We start from the raw sequence: 15,280 nt of genomic DNA, 5'->3' as shown, positions 1-15,280 counted from the left end.
AAAAATCAATACATATGGGATAGAGTCCTAAAATTGATTTTTAAGTCAGTTGTTAAAAATTGTGAGTGTATCTCCCATACACATCACGCAATAAACACTGCTTAGGATCCCAGGCCAATTGAAAAAACTACCCAGCGCAGCTAAAAGACTACTTATTGCAGTCCTGCATCAGTCTCCCTTAAGTCCTCTAAAACCTCTAATTCTCTTGATCCCCAAGTCACATTGAGGAGGAGGATCAAGCATGAGGAAGTAGGGCAGAAAACCTACAGACTGTAAATACCTTGAAAGCAAGCAATGCATCTCATTTACATATTCCCCCATGTCATGTCGTTTCATACATATTTGCAAACAAACAGAGAAGCTGAAAGGATTTTACAGTGAACACCTATACACTTACCACTGGACTCTACAATTAACATTTTACTCTGTTTGCTTTATCATAGATCCTTGTTATATGCCATTTTTATGTTCTCAGTTGCACTTTGGAAATGATAGAGATAAAGCAGGCATCAGTTGATATATGGAGAATTTTCCCCACCTTCAATGTTCTTTTCTCCTCTTGAAAACAGAAACAAAATTCATACTAATGTTTAGGATTTAGAAAGTAAATTTTTCTTTAAAATGTGTCATGAATTAAAAGTAACTTTCTACTTGTCAACGTGTCATGGCCAGAAAGTATTTTGGCTTATCACACTTATCATCCTAAGGGAAATCGTCTTTGAACTCACAGACCTCTCCTCTGAACAGCTCCAGAGTTGGTGAGATATCCTGAGCACCAACTATCCTCTGACTCTCTCCAGGAAACAGGTAAGCTGAGCCTTGGCCTCAGATGAACAGCCAACACTGAGTCCAATATATATCAGGAAAGAACGCTCAGACCCACAGGGAAATTCTGCCCTAGGGCTAGGGGGCAAAATCAAGGACTGGTTGATTAGTTCCACTTCCATCTCTGTATGTGTGTGTGCGTGTGTGTGTGTGTGTGCTGTTCCCAAATAAAGAAGACCTTCACTTTTTGGGGAGTGCTTGTTTGTTAAATGCAGATGGAAGTGAGAAGTCCACAATGGGCTGCTGTGATTGGAGCTAACCAGACTTCATTCAGCACCAGCACTCCAAGGCCCTCGCAGGAAGTCAAGTGATGAGAAGGGAGTTACACTTGTGCCCTTTAGCTCACATTCTAGCCTCTGCCCACTGAGGAGAGACCACGTCCAATGCCATAGTTCATCCCAACACTACCAGCTATTGAGTGTTTTCTAGGCACAAGGCATTGTTCCAAATGCTATACATATAACTGTTTTCAATACTCTCATTTTATGAAATAACACAAATGAGAAATCTAGAAGACAGAAGGTGAGTAATTTGACAAAGGGCCAGAGTCAGAATCAAACTCAAGCAGTCTTATTCTAGATCCTTTGCTCTCAAGTATTTACTACATGACTTTTTACTAGATCCTCCAAAAGACATTGACAGTCTGATTGGTCAGGTCATCAGTGAAATAGTGGGCTGTGTTTTGTTATTGGGCAGTCTTTCCTCCTGGTAAAGGTAGGGTCACAGGCATCACCATTTTTTTCCAGTGTATTGCTCATTTGTGATAAGCTCACCTAACAGGGTCCTCCTCTTTGGGCAGGCTCTTTCTGTCCATCTTGATCTACACAACTAACTTGGTTAGTATTTTCAGGTCTGCTCAGCGGAGCTGGGATTCTAGCTTTGAGAGGCTAGAGAACCTAGATTTGGCTTCTGGACCTAAGGCACCACAGCTTCTCAGAGAGGATTTACCTTCAGGAGAATCTGGAAACATTTATACACACACATTTTTTATAATGCTAGTCCTTTGTTCCAATTTAGCCACTGTTTTGTGTGTGTGTGTGTGTGTGTGTGTATACATATATATATATATATATATATATATATATATATATATATGTATGTATATATACATATAGCTTCCTCAGCAAGGAATCCTAGAGGAAAAGGAGAATGAGTAGGATTTCACTTAAAAATTCACCAAATCCCAAACACCAGATTCAATAAATGAGTCAGAATTGTATTTTGATTTCTTTTAGTGAATGGAGTGAAGGCAGGATAGGGAAAAAGGTGCTAGCTAGCTACATCAACTGCTTAGGACAATTCCAGCTGCAGAGGCCATCAATAATGGGGCAGCAGTGAGTGGTGGCAGCAGCTGGCCTACGTGTGGGTCAACTGCCAATTCAGTGTTCATAAGTCAGGACCAGCCATATTGTCTGTGTTGATATTATCATCTGTCTGGGTATGCACTTAGGATATCCAAGAATAAAATAGGAAGGAATAAAAAGGACAGGAGAATTCTTGAAAACTTTAAATTCCAAACAGCTGTGTTAACATAGAGCCCAACACTAGCTGATTGAAATGAATACATTGCATGGATTCCAGTACTCTAGACATAGAATGTCTTAGTTTAGGTTTCCCCAAGCAGACTCTGAAACAACGATTCAAGTGCAAGTAGTTTCTCTGGCTGATGATTGCAGGAAATACTGGGAGGGGAGTCAGGAAGGGGGACAGGAACCAGAGGATAGAAAATAAAATGCAGCTTATCACAACAGTGGGTAAGTAAAGCTTCATCCCACTGAGGAGCTCTCAGACGTGGTGTCCAGGGCAGTGCTTCTCAAACGCTGCTGTGCATTAGAATCACTCACAGATCTTGGTAAATGCACATTCTGATTCACTAGGTTTAGTGTGGGGCCTGAGACTGTGCTTCTTAATTAGCTCCCGTATGAGAATGATGCCACTGCTCCTCAGGACACGCTTTGAGGATCAAAGATTTTGATGGTTTTCTGCTTATTTCTCATTCAAATTTTCCAAATTTGCTTATAAAATTGACAGAATTTTTTATGTCTACTGCTTTCATAACATTATCATTACATCTGCTTTGTTTCATATAACTCTTATCCCAGGCTTTGTGTAGCCACTGAATACCATCAGTCTTGGAGACACTTGGTCAGTGGCAATGTAAGGAAAACACAAAAAAAGTCTGTCCACCCTGCCCTGGTGCTGTTAAGTCAAACCAGATGGCTCTGCTCACCCGCAGGCGGCCTGCTGCTGTCCATTGAAACCAATCGGCACGTCAGCACACTCTCAACTCGTCTCTGCCTCTTTCTCTCTGCTTACCCCTCTTGTTGTTGCTCCCCACTCCATTCTAGAGCCAAGTCATATTCTGACTCTGTGATTTGTCTCAAATCTTCGGTCCTTGGAAACGAGCAGAAGTCCTTCCTGATTTTGACACTCAGAATTCTTTACTGGCATATCCTCATGCATTCACGGGTTCTTACCCACTTGGCTCCCCCAAGGTAAGCTTTCTAGAATTTCAGTCCACCTGTTTATATTCACCTGGAACCTCAAGAGAGGCAACTGGACATGGTTGAACTGCGGCTTTAAAATGCCTGTGTCATGTTCAAATGTATATATTTATGTGGTCAAATGGAGACAAGTCTCGGTCCCCTTAGAAACATAATCTTAAAGAGAACATGACGATGATATGATTGGCCATTCAAAACAGACCACAAAATATTATAATACTTGCTTTAAAAAGTTATGTGTATATCTATACTAGATATAAATATATAAAAATCTAATGATGTATGTATAGAAAGGTGAGAACAAATTGGTGCATTAGTGTATTTGGTTTTCTGCATTGCATATACACATTTTTTAAAAAAAACTTTAGAAGAAGAAAAATTAGTCTCAGTCTGGTCATTCCCTCAGGAAGTGACAAAAGCCAGAAGAACTCACATGTTAATATCAAGACAGAGAAAGGGATTTACGAAGAAACAGGAATTAAAACTGACTAAAGGGGCTGGCCCAGTGGTGCGGCGGTTAAGTTCGCACGTTCCGCTTCTCCGCCACCCGGGGTTCGCCGGTTGGGATCCTGGGTGTGGACATGGCAGCACCACTTGGCAGCCATGCTGTGGCAGGCGTCCCACGTATAAAGTGGAGGAAGATGGGCACGGATGTTAGCTCAGGGCCAGGCTTCCTCAGCAAAAAAGAGGAGGACTGGCAGTAGTTAGCTCAGCGCTAATCTTCCTCAAAAAAAACCCACAAAAAACTGACTAAACTTTGTATGTTAGCAATCGTTATTATCATCTTTGAGATAATTAATGACACCTAATAACCATAATAACAACTTACATATAATTCTGCCTTCAAAGTTTTCAGAACATAACTCAAGTATCATATATCTTGGGTCTATTTGTCTGTTTATCTATATGAAGATTATGTGGTCATTATATTTGTTGACATCTTAAATCCACCAGTCAGGAAAAAGAACGCGGTCTAGTTTAGAACAAAGGGATGGAACCATGAATCATGGTATACAGTATTCACTTTTATCTATTTCCAGTTCTTTCTGTTATCCCAAGTCTGTTTACGTTGAAAATATGTGATGCTAGGAACAAAAAGGCAAGTGGCCATACAAATTTTCAGAAGTCTATTTGAGGACTCTCTATGATATGCTGGAGAAAGTTTTAAAGAAGGTTCTATTCAAGTTTGGATCTGAGAGAGCAGTTTCTAGATTTACTTCTGAGCAGAAAAAGAGCTCACCTTATCTAATTCATCCTTAGAGAATCCCAGGTAAGGTGGCTGGGAGACAGCTGTTTGTAGCATCATTTTATAAAAGACAGCTGGGCAGAAGAGGAAATTAGGGGCAGTCTCAACTGGTATCACAGTATGCCACAATTCCAGTACTAGTTTCTTTGTGAACTTGACATTCATATTTGTGTCTGTACCTTTATTCCAGATCTGTATAATAACATTGCAGAATGGTTGCTCAATGTATTTCAGAAATTCAAAGTTTGAATAATCAGTAACTGGACAGCTAACCAATTTTCTTGAAACCCACAGTACAATTATTCATATTAGCAATCATGCTTCAGGATTGGATGATTAATAAAGGATGTAATAAATGATGTAAATAAATAAATCAGAAACCTCATCCTCTGTCGTGGTCCTTTTAACATATTTGGTACACACTAACAAAAAAGTCAGACAGATTTGTAAAAATAAAGCATCATTTAATGAGTTTATCCTTCAAGAAGATCAAAGAGTAAAAGGGCTGACTCTATCCTAAGCCCTCCCTTGGTGACTTGTCTTCATACTTTCTCTTAAGACAGATCTTTAATCAGTTTCCAACATAAACAATTTCAAGCAGTCCTCAACACCTGTGAGAATAATCCCAACACACTTCCTTACTCTAATATGACGCTATTTTACCATCACTGGAAGAAAATGCAACAAATACAGTCTAAATTTTAAAAAATCAGCACATGACCAAAAAAAAAAAAAGAATTAGACTAGATTTAAATTGATAAAGTATTGTTACTCTGTAAAGCACTGGCAATCACAAATGGGTGAGGTTTTCAGTAAAATTAGCTGGACACAGGCATATGCAGATATACCCTGGACCACAATTCTGTTTAATGTCAATTGAAAAAAAAAAAGGATCAAAACTAGCCTACGTGGAGAGACACCGATGAGCGCTCACTGTCACCTGCAGATCATGCTTTCTCTAACTCCGCACTTAAACTTGGTTTTAAGTCCACAGTATCACAGGGGCTGTCTTAAAATAATAGGCTTTCTCCATTTCAGCATCTCCTTTTCTATTCTTTAATACTACAATCATTTCTCTCATTTTACATGACTTTCCACATCTCAAACACTCCCATTCATCACACCCAGAGTGTGTCACTTCCGAAATAACTGCCATCTCTTAGAAAGAAAGATATGATGTGTTGAAATTTATCCTTGAGCTTTTTGTGTGGCAGTGTGAAAATAATGCTGACTAACTAACAGGCAAAAGACATGACTTTAGGAAGTGAAAAACTGAAATGGCATCAATCTTAGGCATTTCCACAAAAGTAAAAATCTCTGCGTATATGCAGTAACACTTCTCCCTTTCTGCTTTAGGGAATGGAGAACCAGAACAATTTCAACAGGTCACTAAATATTTATTGTATTTCATGGCCATAATTTCAAAATGTGTATCCTGTTACCCTTTGTAGCAGTACCTAGTAAATTTCTGACTACAACAAATGCTTTGGTTCAATACACAAAATATTCGTGGAACAATAAATCAGTGTCCCAGGGCTGTCTGATCTGCAAACTGCTACAATTAGACTGACAGTAAAATCTGAGCTCTGCTTTTCAGTTCAAGGTCAAAATTAATTATATAGAAGTGACATTTGTACCTACTGGGCTTTCACTGTTCCAGGGGCTTTTGCAGAAATAATCCCACAAAGCAATAAAATTAGTGGAAAGCAATATACCAACCTAACTGGCATCAATGAGCGAGCAAGGGTCAAAAGGTCAAGTTTTCAAAAATAAAACACCTCATTATGGCATTCAGGAGCTTTGAGATGCCATGATAATTTCCCCATCTGGGACATTCCAGAAGCTGAATGCCAAGAACAGGACTACCGGCCAATAGTAACTGAAAGTTCCGCTGATAAAAATCACGGAATCAAAAAGGCAATTGAGGGGCCGGCCCAGTGGCGCAGTAGCTAAGTTCGCACATTGCGCTTCGGCGGCCCGGGGTTCGCTGGTTCAGATCCCAGGTGTGGACATGGCACTGCTTGTCAAGCCATGCTGTGGTAGGCATCCCACATATAAAGTAGAGGAAGATGGGCACGATGTTAGCTCAGGGCCAGTCTTCCTCAGCAAAAAGAGGAGGATTGGCAGCAGATGCTAGTTCTGGGCTAATCTTTCTCAATAAATAAATAAATAAAAAAAATAAAATAATAAAATAAAGGCAATTGAATTCCACCTAGCCCAACATTAATCTCAGCTGATCTGAGATTCTTAGAAGTATTCTCAACTCCGGTAAGATCCACATCTCTGCTTTATCTGCAGTGAAGAACACTTCAGACAGGACTTGGGGACATGACACATTTTAACTTTCAAGTATGGTATGTTTTCCTCTGTTCACATTTAGTGCGGTGCTGAGGCATTATTTAAAAGAAGCCCAAGAAATCACACACACTTTTGAATTCTTTAATTTTGAATAATAGTGCGAATGTGTGTATATATACACATGTATTGGTTTTTTAACATATATATCCTTGAGGAACTGATCATTATTTTTACAAGACTAAATCTGTTAAGGAGGTAAAAGCAGCTTTTATCTTTGTAGGAAGATACCTTCTTAATAAATTGGAAAGGATCAAGCACGTGCCTGGTATATAAGAAGCCCTCCATAAATGTCCTCTTCCAGGACCTTCACCTACTCACTGCCTCAGAACACATACAAACTCACATCCTCCGTGTTCTAACAGTTTCTACTTAGAAGCAGTGCATGATAAGTACAAATCCACATATTTTAAACTAAGAGCAAAAGCCAGTGAGCCATTTGTAGACTAAATAAGAAATCAGTTGTGCAGTGTTTGAAATAGGAGCATATATTCAAGCCAGTTCAATGCATCTTGCTGTGAATGTCACCCACACGCCAAACATTGTCAAAGGAACACATTTTTCAGTAATACCAAAAAGATGCTTCACCTCCAGGTTAAGACATGAGCTAGAATAAATGCATTTTATATCACTGATGTGAAACACTCTGCCTGTTAAATTAATTCATCATGAAGGACTACAAACACTTGAAGTAATTACATGAATGTCTTATAATCTCCACTGGCAATTGTGTGGTGGCAAGGCTGTGCCCAGAGCTTAGTCTACAAAGATTTATGATGCTACATTTCATTTTTCTCCTTAATATAAACTCATGAAACTGTCAGTGAGACTAAATGTTCTGGTTAACACTTAACAAATTTGAACCTTAAGTATTGATCAAATGACTGATCAATATCTGAGTTTCTAGCTTATTCAAGGCAAATGCCCACACCAATTGGGTGGCCAGGAAATCATTAGAACCCCATTTTCCATCTTGATACTGCTCATTGAAAATGTTCCTTCCTCCCCCATCTCCCTACCGGCTAGAAGGTGAAGCACAGCAAAATGGATATCCAGTTGGCCCACAACAACAAGCTGGTCTTTTTAATTTTCTGACAGAATCATGGCTGACCGCGATTTCTCTAAACTCTGTTACTATTCTTTATGAGCTGAACAGTCCTTTGTGAACTGACCTGGGGAACGAAGCCTCATTACAGACCATTGTTTAAAGTTCCATACAAGGAATGTTAGAACAACTTTTAGAATTTGTTCCATTCTTCAGCTTGCGATCCTTCTGTGTTTGCACAAAATATCTCTTATTCAATAAATTAAAGGAGAGCACCTGCAGAGGCACTTTTCTTCCCTGCCAGAAAAGCAGGACTTCTATCAAAAGTTAGAACTCTATAATATTAATTGCTTACCTATTACCCACTTCCCTCTTCACTTACCTGCTACAGTAGGCAAATTACCATCAAAGTTAAGGACATCTTAAAAATGTGGATAGAGAAAAATTATTAAATGTCTCCTTAATAGTTAAGAAATTGCAAAGCATGCTTTAGATGGAAACTTATATTGCCATCTCTTTTGGATTAACACACTCAGTGCTAGCAAAAGAAAAAAAAAATGCTGACCATTTGAAACACCAACAGCATTCTTGTTAACACACTTATTTGTGCAGAAATTTATATGCACGTTGAAGGGAAAATTGATTCCAGGCATTTTGGATTTTACAGTACTTAGTATTTTCTGAGATTTACTTATACTGCAAGTAAACTCAATGCATGAACCAAACTGGGCATAAATAACCCATCCATTTCTGCCTGGATTGATGCAAAAGGATCACTATAGCCCCCGTTCAAGTGGTGGTGGTCATAATGGCAGAACAAATTAATAAGCTATTGCCTGTGTACAACCTCTTCTAAACTTCTTACCTCCAAAACTGTGAAAGAGCTAGTTGTCTTCTGGGAGTGCAAAGTGACTAGTAAACAAATTGCTAAGACAGATGTAAAAACAAACCTTAATCATGCCCTTCAGATCCAAGTCTCACTAAAAATCTCCTTTCTTTTAGCCCATTATTCCTTGCTTTTGTGCCTTAGACACTGGGTCCCCACACACCTCTCCTGTACTAACGGAGTCAATGGAAGCACCACAAAAAATAACATATTTCATTATGAGTGGGCTTTCTCTCCTGGGCACCATCTCCAACCCTTCTGATAAGCACTCTAGATGATTCTCTCTTCAGTGCAGTTTAGCAGGTAAGAGTTTCTAAAAAAGTAGAAAAACAAGGTTTAAGTGCCACCTTCAGTATTCAGTTCCAAGCTTCTTACTCAGAAACTCTCTAAAGCTGTTTTGAAAAATATATTGGCACAGTCCTTTCTTGATATTTTCTATTAGTCCCTTTGACATCACACATGAAGAGTCAAACCAAAGCTCATAGCTGCCTCATGACTCTTTTTGCAGGCCAGCTGTTAAAACGCTTAAGTTGATGAACCCCAAGGACATGAAAGTTGAAAATTTCAAATGCCAATTACGCCTTCTAATGGCAGCAAGACAGGTGTTCTCTTTCAGGAAACTCTAACTTGCTCCATTACTCCGGAGATGCCCTAGGACTCACACCTCACCCTGTATCTCAGAAAACTGTTCACCTGAGGTCAGGCCAGCAGGTCACTAGAATAAAGTCAAGAGTGAACAAATACAGTGGACTCCTTTGCCAACCCACTGGATGGATGAATTCGGAAGACTTTAGAAATAAAACCACCAACTGGTAATGAAATCCAGGCCCATAGCAACACTTGGCTATAGGGAAGAATTTATTTCCATGAAATAATATGCTATTTTATCTCCTAAAGCACATTCATTTTCAATTTACAAAATTCTCCTTAAGCATAAACAAAAAGGACCGAGCAAAAGGAAATGTATTTGTATTACCTTCTTCTGATCTTCTAGCTTGTGACTCACTGGATTCTTCCCATGTCTGTTCATCTCTGAAGATAAATCCATCACATAGGTTCTTACCCTTCGAAATGGAATCTCTTCAAAAAAGCAGCAAACTAATCCAAGATGCAATCACTAGGAAAACACTGGCATGCCACATTTCCCATCACACACCGTCTCTGAACTTCATCAGCTCCGAGGAATGATTAAAAAATCCATTGAGCGAATGGAAGAAATGAATTTTGCAATTGACTCCCAGAACTTTCCAAATCAGCATATCGTTTTTAAATGCTGATGTCTCAAAAGCAAACTATTCATCCAGGAATTTCACCTCCCACTGCTATCTTTTTCTTTCTTCACAGTTTTCCATTTTAACAAATAATTACACAGTTCCTGTAAACCTGTGATAAAAAAGAAATAAGCACACAGTTAATCTCCCCCACCATATTTATAGTAAAATTAATGAAAAACTTCTTATCTAAAATGTCCAATTTAGAAAAAAAATTAGGTACGGATTATATTTCACTTAAAAGTAATAACAAATGAAAGGCATTATTCTTTACCCTTATGGTCATTAAAATACCAATTATAATACCTGAACCAAAACAGAGTATTCAAACCAGCGATTCACAGCACAGTGAAGCTAAAAACCGACAGGGAATACACATACACTCATCAAATATGTATACATGCTCCATGGTTCCACTGTTAATTTCAGCATTCATAGAACTAGAGAATTTAGAAGTGAGCCCAATATAACTAGACACTATGCTAGACTGACATTTTTCATAAATAATTTTATTTAAACTTCAAAATGAATCTATAAAATGGTTATTATTACTCCGTTTTAAGATGAGGAGATTAAGATTGAGAGGGTAAGTAAATTTTTGTAAATCTAGTAAACAGGTAGTAAGCCACAGGGCTAGAATTAGAATTCAGATACCTTTGAATTCTTTGTCCTAGACATACATGTCTCAATTCACATTACATATCTTGTCCACAAGGATACCATAAATGAGCTCATCAGGTGGCTTGCTGGATTATGAATGGACAAGGCATTCTCCTTAAAAAGGTCACACAAACACATATCATAGGGGAAGGGGGGAGGCAGGGAGGGCAAAAGGGGTGATTAGGCTCACATGTGAGGTGATAGACTATAATTAGTTTTTGGATGGTGAACATGATGTAATCTACACAGAATTCGAAATATATTATGATGTACATCCTAAAGCTATATAATGTTATAATCAATGCTACTGCGATAAAAAAAAAAAAAAGTCACATAATCCAGTGGTTTCCAAACCCAGGTAGAAAACGGAATTACCTGGGAAGAATCTTAATCATATAGGTTCCTGGGGTCCACTCAACCCTGCTAATTTAGAAGCTACAGGGTAGTGCTGGGAAATCTGTATTATTTTCATCTCTTCCAGACACTTTTGATGCAGGAAAACCACTAAGGAGTTGAAATCTCCCTCTATGACAGGGATTCCTAAGCTTGTCTGCATTTGGGAATCACCTAGGAAGCTTCAAAAACTACTGATTCTTGTGTCCCATCCCCAGAGACCGATATAATTAGTCTGGAATGTGGCCTGAGTCTAGGAACCAATGCCCTAATACATAATTCCCTTTATTCCCTTTACATAATTGACCGACCACTGCTTGGATACATTAAAAGAAAGAAAACTTAGTGTCTCAGGAGGCAGCTCTTTGCATATTGAGGCAGATCTAGTGCTTAGAGAGTTCTTCCCAATTTGGAAATGAAGTGTGCATTCCTGAATGTTTCTGGACATTTGTAATTATTTATATCCTTGTAGTCATCAATGTACACAAAATGCTTCCCTTTTTATCTGTCAGTTCTTCAAGTATCACCTTTGCCAGGTTAACCATCCCTAGCACTTCAACAATTCCTGTGGTTATTTACTTAGGAGGTTTCACTTTTTACATGGCCCATAAACTGAGCTATCCACAAATGAACTCAAGGGTTGAGTACAGCAAGCTCCCTTTAAGAACTCACTTCCAGGTCCCACAAAGCATGCCAGGTCAAGCACAAAATAAATGATAAAGTAGACAGATAGTGTTTGAAAAATCTGCTCCTGAACTGCCTTTTGTACCTCTCCATTTAGTGTTTCCTGTCTAGCCATTCTTTCACCAACCGTTGCTCCTTCTTCAATGCGCCTGCTCTGCCACACAGGTATTTTTAGTTGTGTACTAATGCGAATGTTACCAGCAAGGGAAACAGCATGGGCAAAGGCTAGGACATGAGAGAAAACATGGCCAATTTGAGGAGCTCAAAAAAATTCAATGAGGAGGAGTAGAAAAATCTTAAGAAGGAGCATAATAGAATTTGTGATTTTAAAAGACCATCCTAACTGTAACATGGAAAATAGGAGGGAGCAAAATTTGTGGCAGAGAAACCTTATAGGGATTGTAGAACAATTGAAGAAAAAGACAACGGCATTCTGATCTACTGTAGGAGCTGATGAGATGGAAAGAATGACGAAACTGAGTGACGTAGTATTTAAAAGGTGGAGTTGATGGAATTGGTAATTGATCGGACATGCACATGGGTGTGTAGTTTAAGCGTGCATAAGCACATAGATGATGATGATATTATCTAAGACAGCAAATCCCACAAGAGAGGCACTTTGGACAAGAGAAGATAAAAAATTTGTAAAGCAAACAAAAGGTGCTTGCAAAAAATCCAGAAAATTACAATTCAATCTCACTGATAGGCATAGAAGCAAAAATCCTAAAAGAATATTAGCAAACTGACTCCAGCAATGCATGAAATGAATCATACATCAATTCCAAGTTGGTATTATGCCAAGAATAAAAGATTGGTTTAAGATTTGAAAATCAATCAGTGTAATTCACCACATTAACAAAATAAGAAAAATGATATGCTTATCTCTATTGGTGCATAAATGTAATTTGACAAATTAAACATTGATTCATGACCAAAAAAAAAAAAATTCTCTTGGCAAATGAGGAATTGAAAGGGACTTCCATAATCTTTTTTTATTTGATAAAGTGTATTCACAAAATATCTACAGCAAACATCATACTTATTGGTGAAAAGTTAGATTTTCCATTTGCTCAGGAACAGCACATGAATACAAGCTAACATAACTTCTATTCAATATTCTAGTTCTTAAAGTCCTAGACATGCAGTAAGACAAGGAAATAGGAGGGACGCAGGCAAGCAGTATAAGCATCAGAAGGAAAGAAATAAAACTTTTATTATTTGCAAATAATATGATGATATAGAGAGAAAATATTAAAGAATCAAGAGAGAAATTATTAGTACTAATAAGTGAGTTTAGCAAGTTTCCTGGACACAAAGTCAATATATAACATTCTTTTCTATTTCTTTATAACATCAAGAAATATTCAGAAAATGAAATTTTAAAAACATACTATTTACAGTACCACTAAAAATATCAAATATCTTAGAATAAATCTCATAAAACATGGTAAAAGCTTTAAGGTAAAACAATAAAACATCATCAAAAATAAAGATCTAAATAAATAGAGGGCTATGTTATATTCATAGACCGTAATAATCAATACTGTAGAAATGTCAATTCATGCCTAAAAGATTTATAGATTCAGTGCATTACTAAACAAAATCCCCAGTTTTCTCTTTATAACTTGAGAAGATCCTTCTAAAATATACATGCAAATTCAAAAGACATGAAAATCCAACACACTCATGAAGAACGAGGTGCAACTACTTGCTCTACCAGATGTTGAGAAATGTCATAAACAGCAAATAAAATGGTATACTTAACTGGTGCAAGGATAGACAAGTTACCCAATGGAACACAGAAAGCCCAGAGGAGGACTCTTAACACGTGGCCACTTGATTTATTACAAATGTGGAATTGCAAAGCTGTGGGGAAAAAGTATTTTCAATGAAGAGTTCTGGGTCAATTGGATATCCATGTGAAAAAAATGAAACTTGAACTCTACTTCACACCAATAATCAATTCCAGGTGGATTGTAGATCTACATGTGACAAAACAATAAAGCTTCTGGGAAAATATGTTCATGATCTGACAAGAGGGAAAGGTTTGTTAAGCAAGAGCCCAACAGCATGAAACAAAGAAAAAAATGATAACTATCATTATATTAAAATCTAAAACTTTTATTCACAAGATTATACCAAGAAGTAGTGCAATCCATAGAGTAGGAAAAGGTATTTGTTATACATGTAACTACCTGTAAAAACATCCACAAATCAAGACAAGACAGACAATAGACAAAAATATTTCAATAGGTGCTCCGAAAAAAAAAATAATAGACATGGAGAACAAATTAGTGGCTGCTAAGGGTGAGGGATGGGGATAAAGGGATAGAACAAGGAAGGGATAGCACCAGGAAGCCGAGTAGTAAGAGAACACTGTTGTATTTTGATCATGGAGGTGTTATGTGTTCTATACATGTGATAAAATTGCACAGAACAACACACACACACAAATGAGTGTATATAAAACTGGTGAAATATGAATAAACTTTGTGGATTGTACTGTCAACTTCCTGGCTTTGATACTGTACTACAGTTACACAAGATGTTACCACAGGGGAAACCAGGAGAATGGTCTACAGGACCTCCCCCTACTTTTTGGTTTTCTGCCACTTCCTGTGAATCTGAAATTATTTAAAAATAAAAAGTGAGGGAAAAAAAGAAGATGTAAAGATAGTCAACAACACATGAAAAAGTTACCACCCTATTTCTAATCAGGGACATGCTAATGTGAACCATGATGAGATATAACTTCTCATCTACCTAAACAGATCCAAAGAATCACAATACCAACTGTTGGCAAAGACACGGAACCACAAGAACACTGCTGGTGAAGTGTAAACTGGTCAAACTATTTTGCAAAAAAATTTGGTCTTACCAACAAACTTTGAAGACACATATATTGTATGACTCCTAGGCATGTACTCTTAAAAATATACGCATATGCGCATCAAGAAAAGTGTACAAGAAAGTTCCTTTAGAATGGCCAAAAACACCAGAAACACCCCAGTATCAGAATGGATAGATAACTTGTGGTATATTTATAGAAGAGGTAACTGTACATTAAATAAAATAAATAGACTATAGACACACATATCAATATGGATGACTCTCAAAAATATTAAGAATTTAAAGACGACCAAACCAAAAGACTATATACTATATGATTCTATTTATATAAAGTTCAAAAAACTAGTAAAACTCAATTATGGTATTAGAAGTCAGGATAGGGGTTACCTTTGGCGCGGGGGAGAGAAGGGGTTTTGACTGGAGTGCCAACAATATTCTATTTTTTGACTTGGGTGGGCATAACATGGATGTTAGATTTGTAACAACTCATTAAGCTGTAAATTTACATTCTGTCTTTTTCTATTATGTTTTGTGGTTAAAAAAAAACTAGCTAATAAAAAA

At 37.6% G+C, this 15,280-nt stretch overlaps 1 protein-coding gene across 9 annotated transcripts in view; it reads right to left on the bottom strand.

Moving 5' to 3' along the window:
• NAV3 (neuron navigator 3) overlaps window positions 1-15,280 on the bottom strand; it is a 791,518-nt gene that overhangs the window by 575,410 nt on the left and 200,828 nt on the right. For all 9 annotated transcript variants that reach the window (XM_070600533.1, XM_070600535.1, XM_070600545.1 and 6 more), the window contains exon 2: window positions 9,838-10,244. In XM_070600533.1, the coding sequence (XP_070456634.1) occupies window positions 9,838-9,909 (72 nt within the window). In that variant the 5' untranslated portion in view covers window positions 9,910-10,244. The remainder of the gene's footprint in view (window positions 1-9,837; window positions 10,245-15,280) is intronic.

Source organism: Equus przewalskii, chromosome 29, assembly GCF_037783145.1.
Source record: "Equus przewalskii isolate Varuska chromosome 29, EquPr2, whole genome shotgun sequence".
NCBI classification, from domain to species: Eukaryota; Metazoa; Chordata; class Mammalia; order Perissodactyla; family Equidae; genus Equus; species Equus przewalskii.
This window is presented reverse-complemented; position numbering and strand designations above follow the sequence as displayed.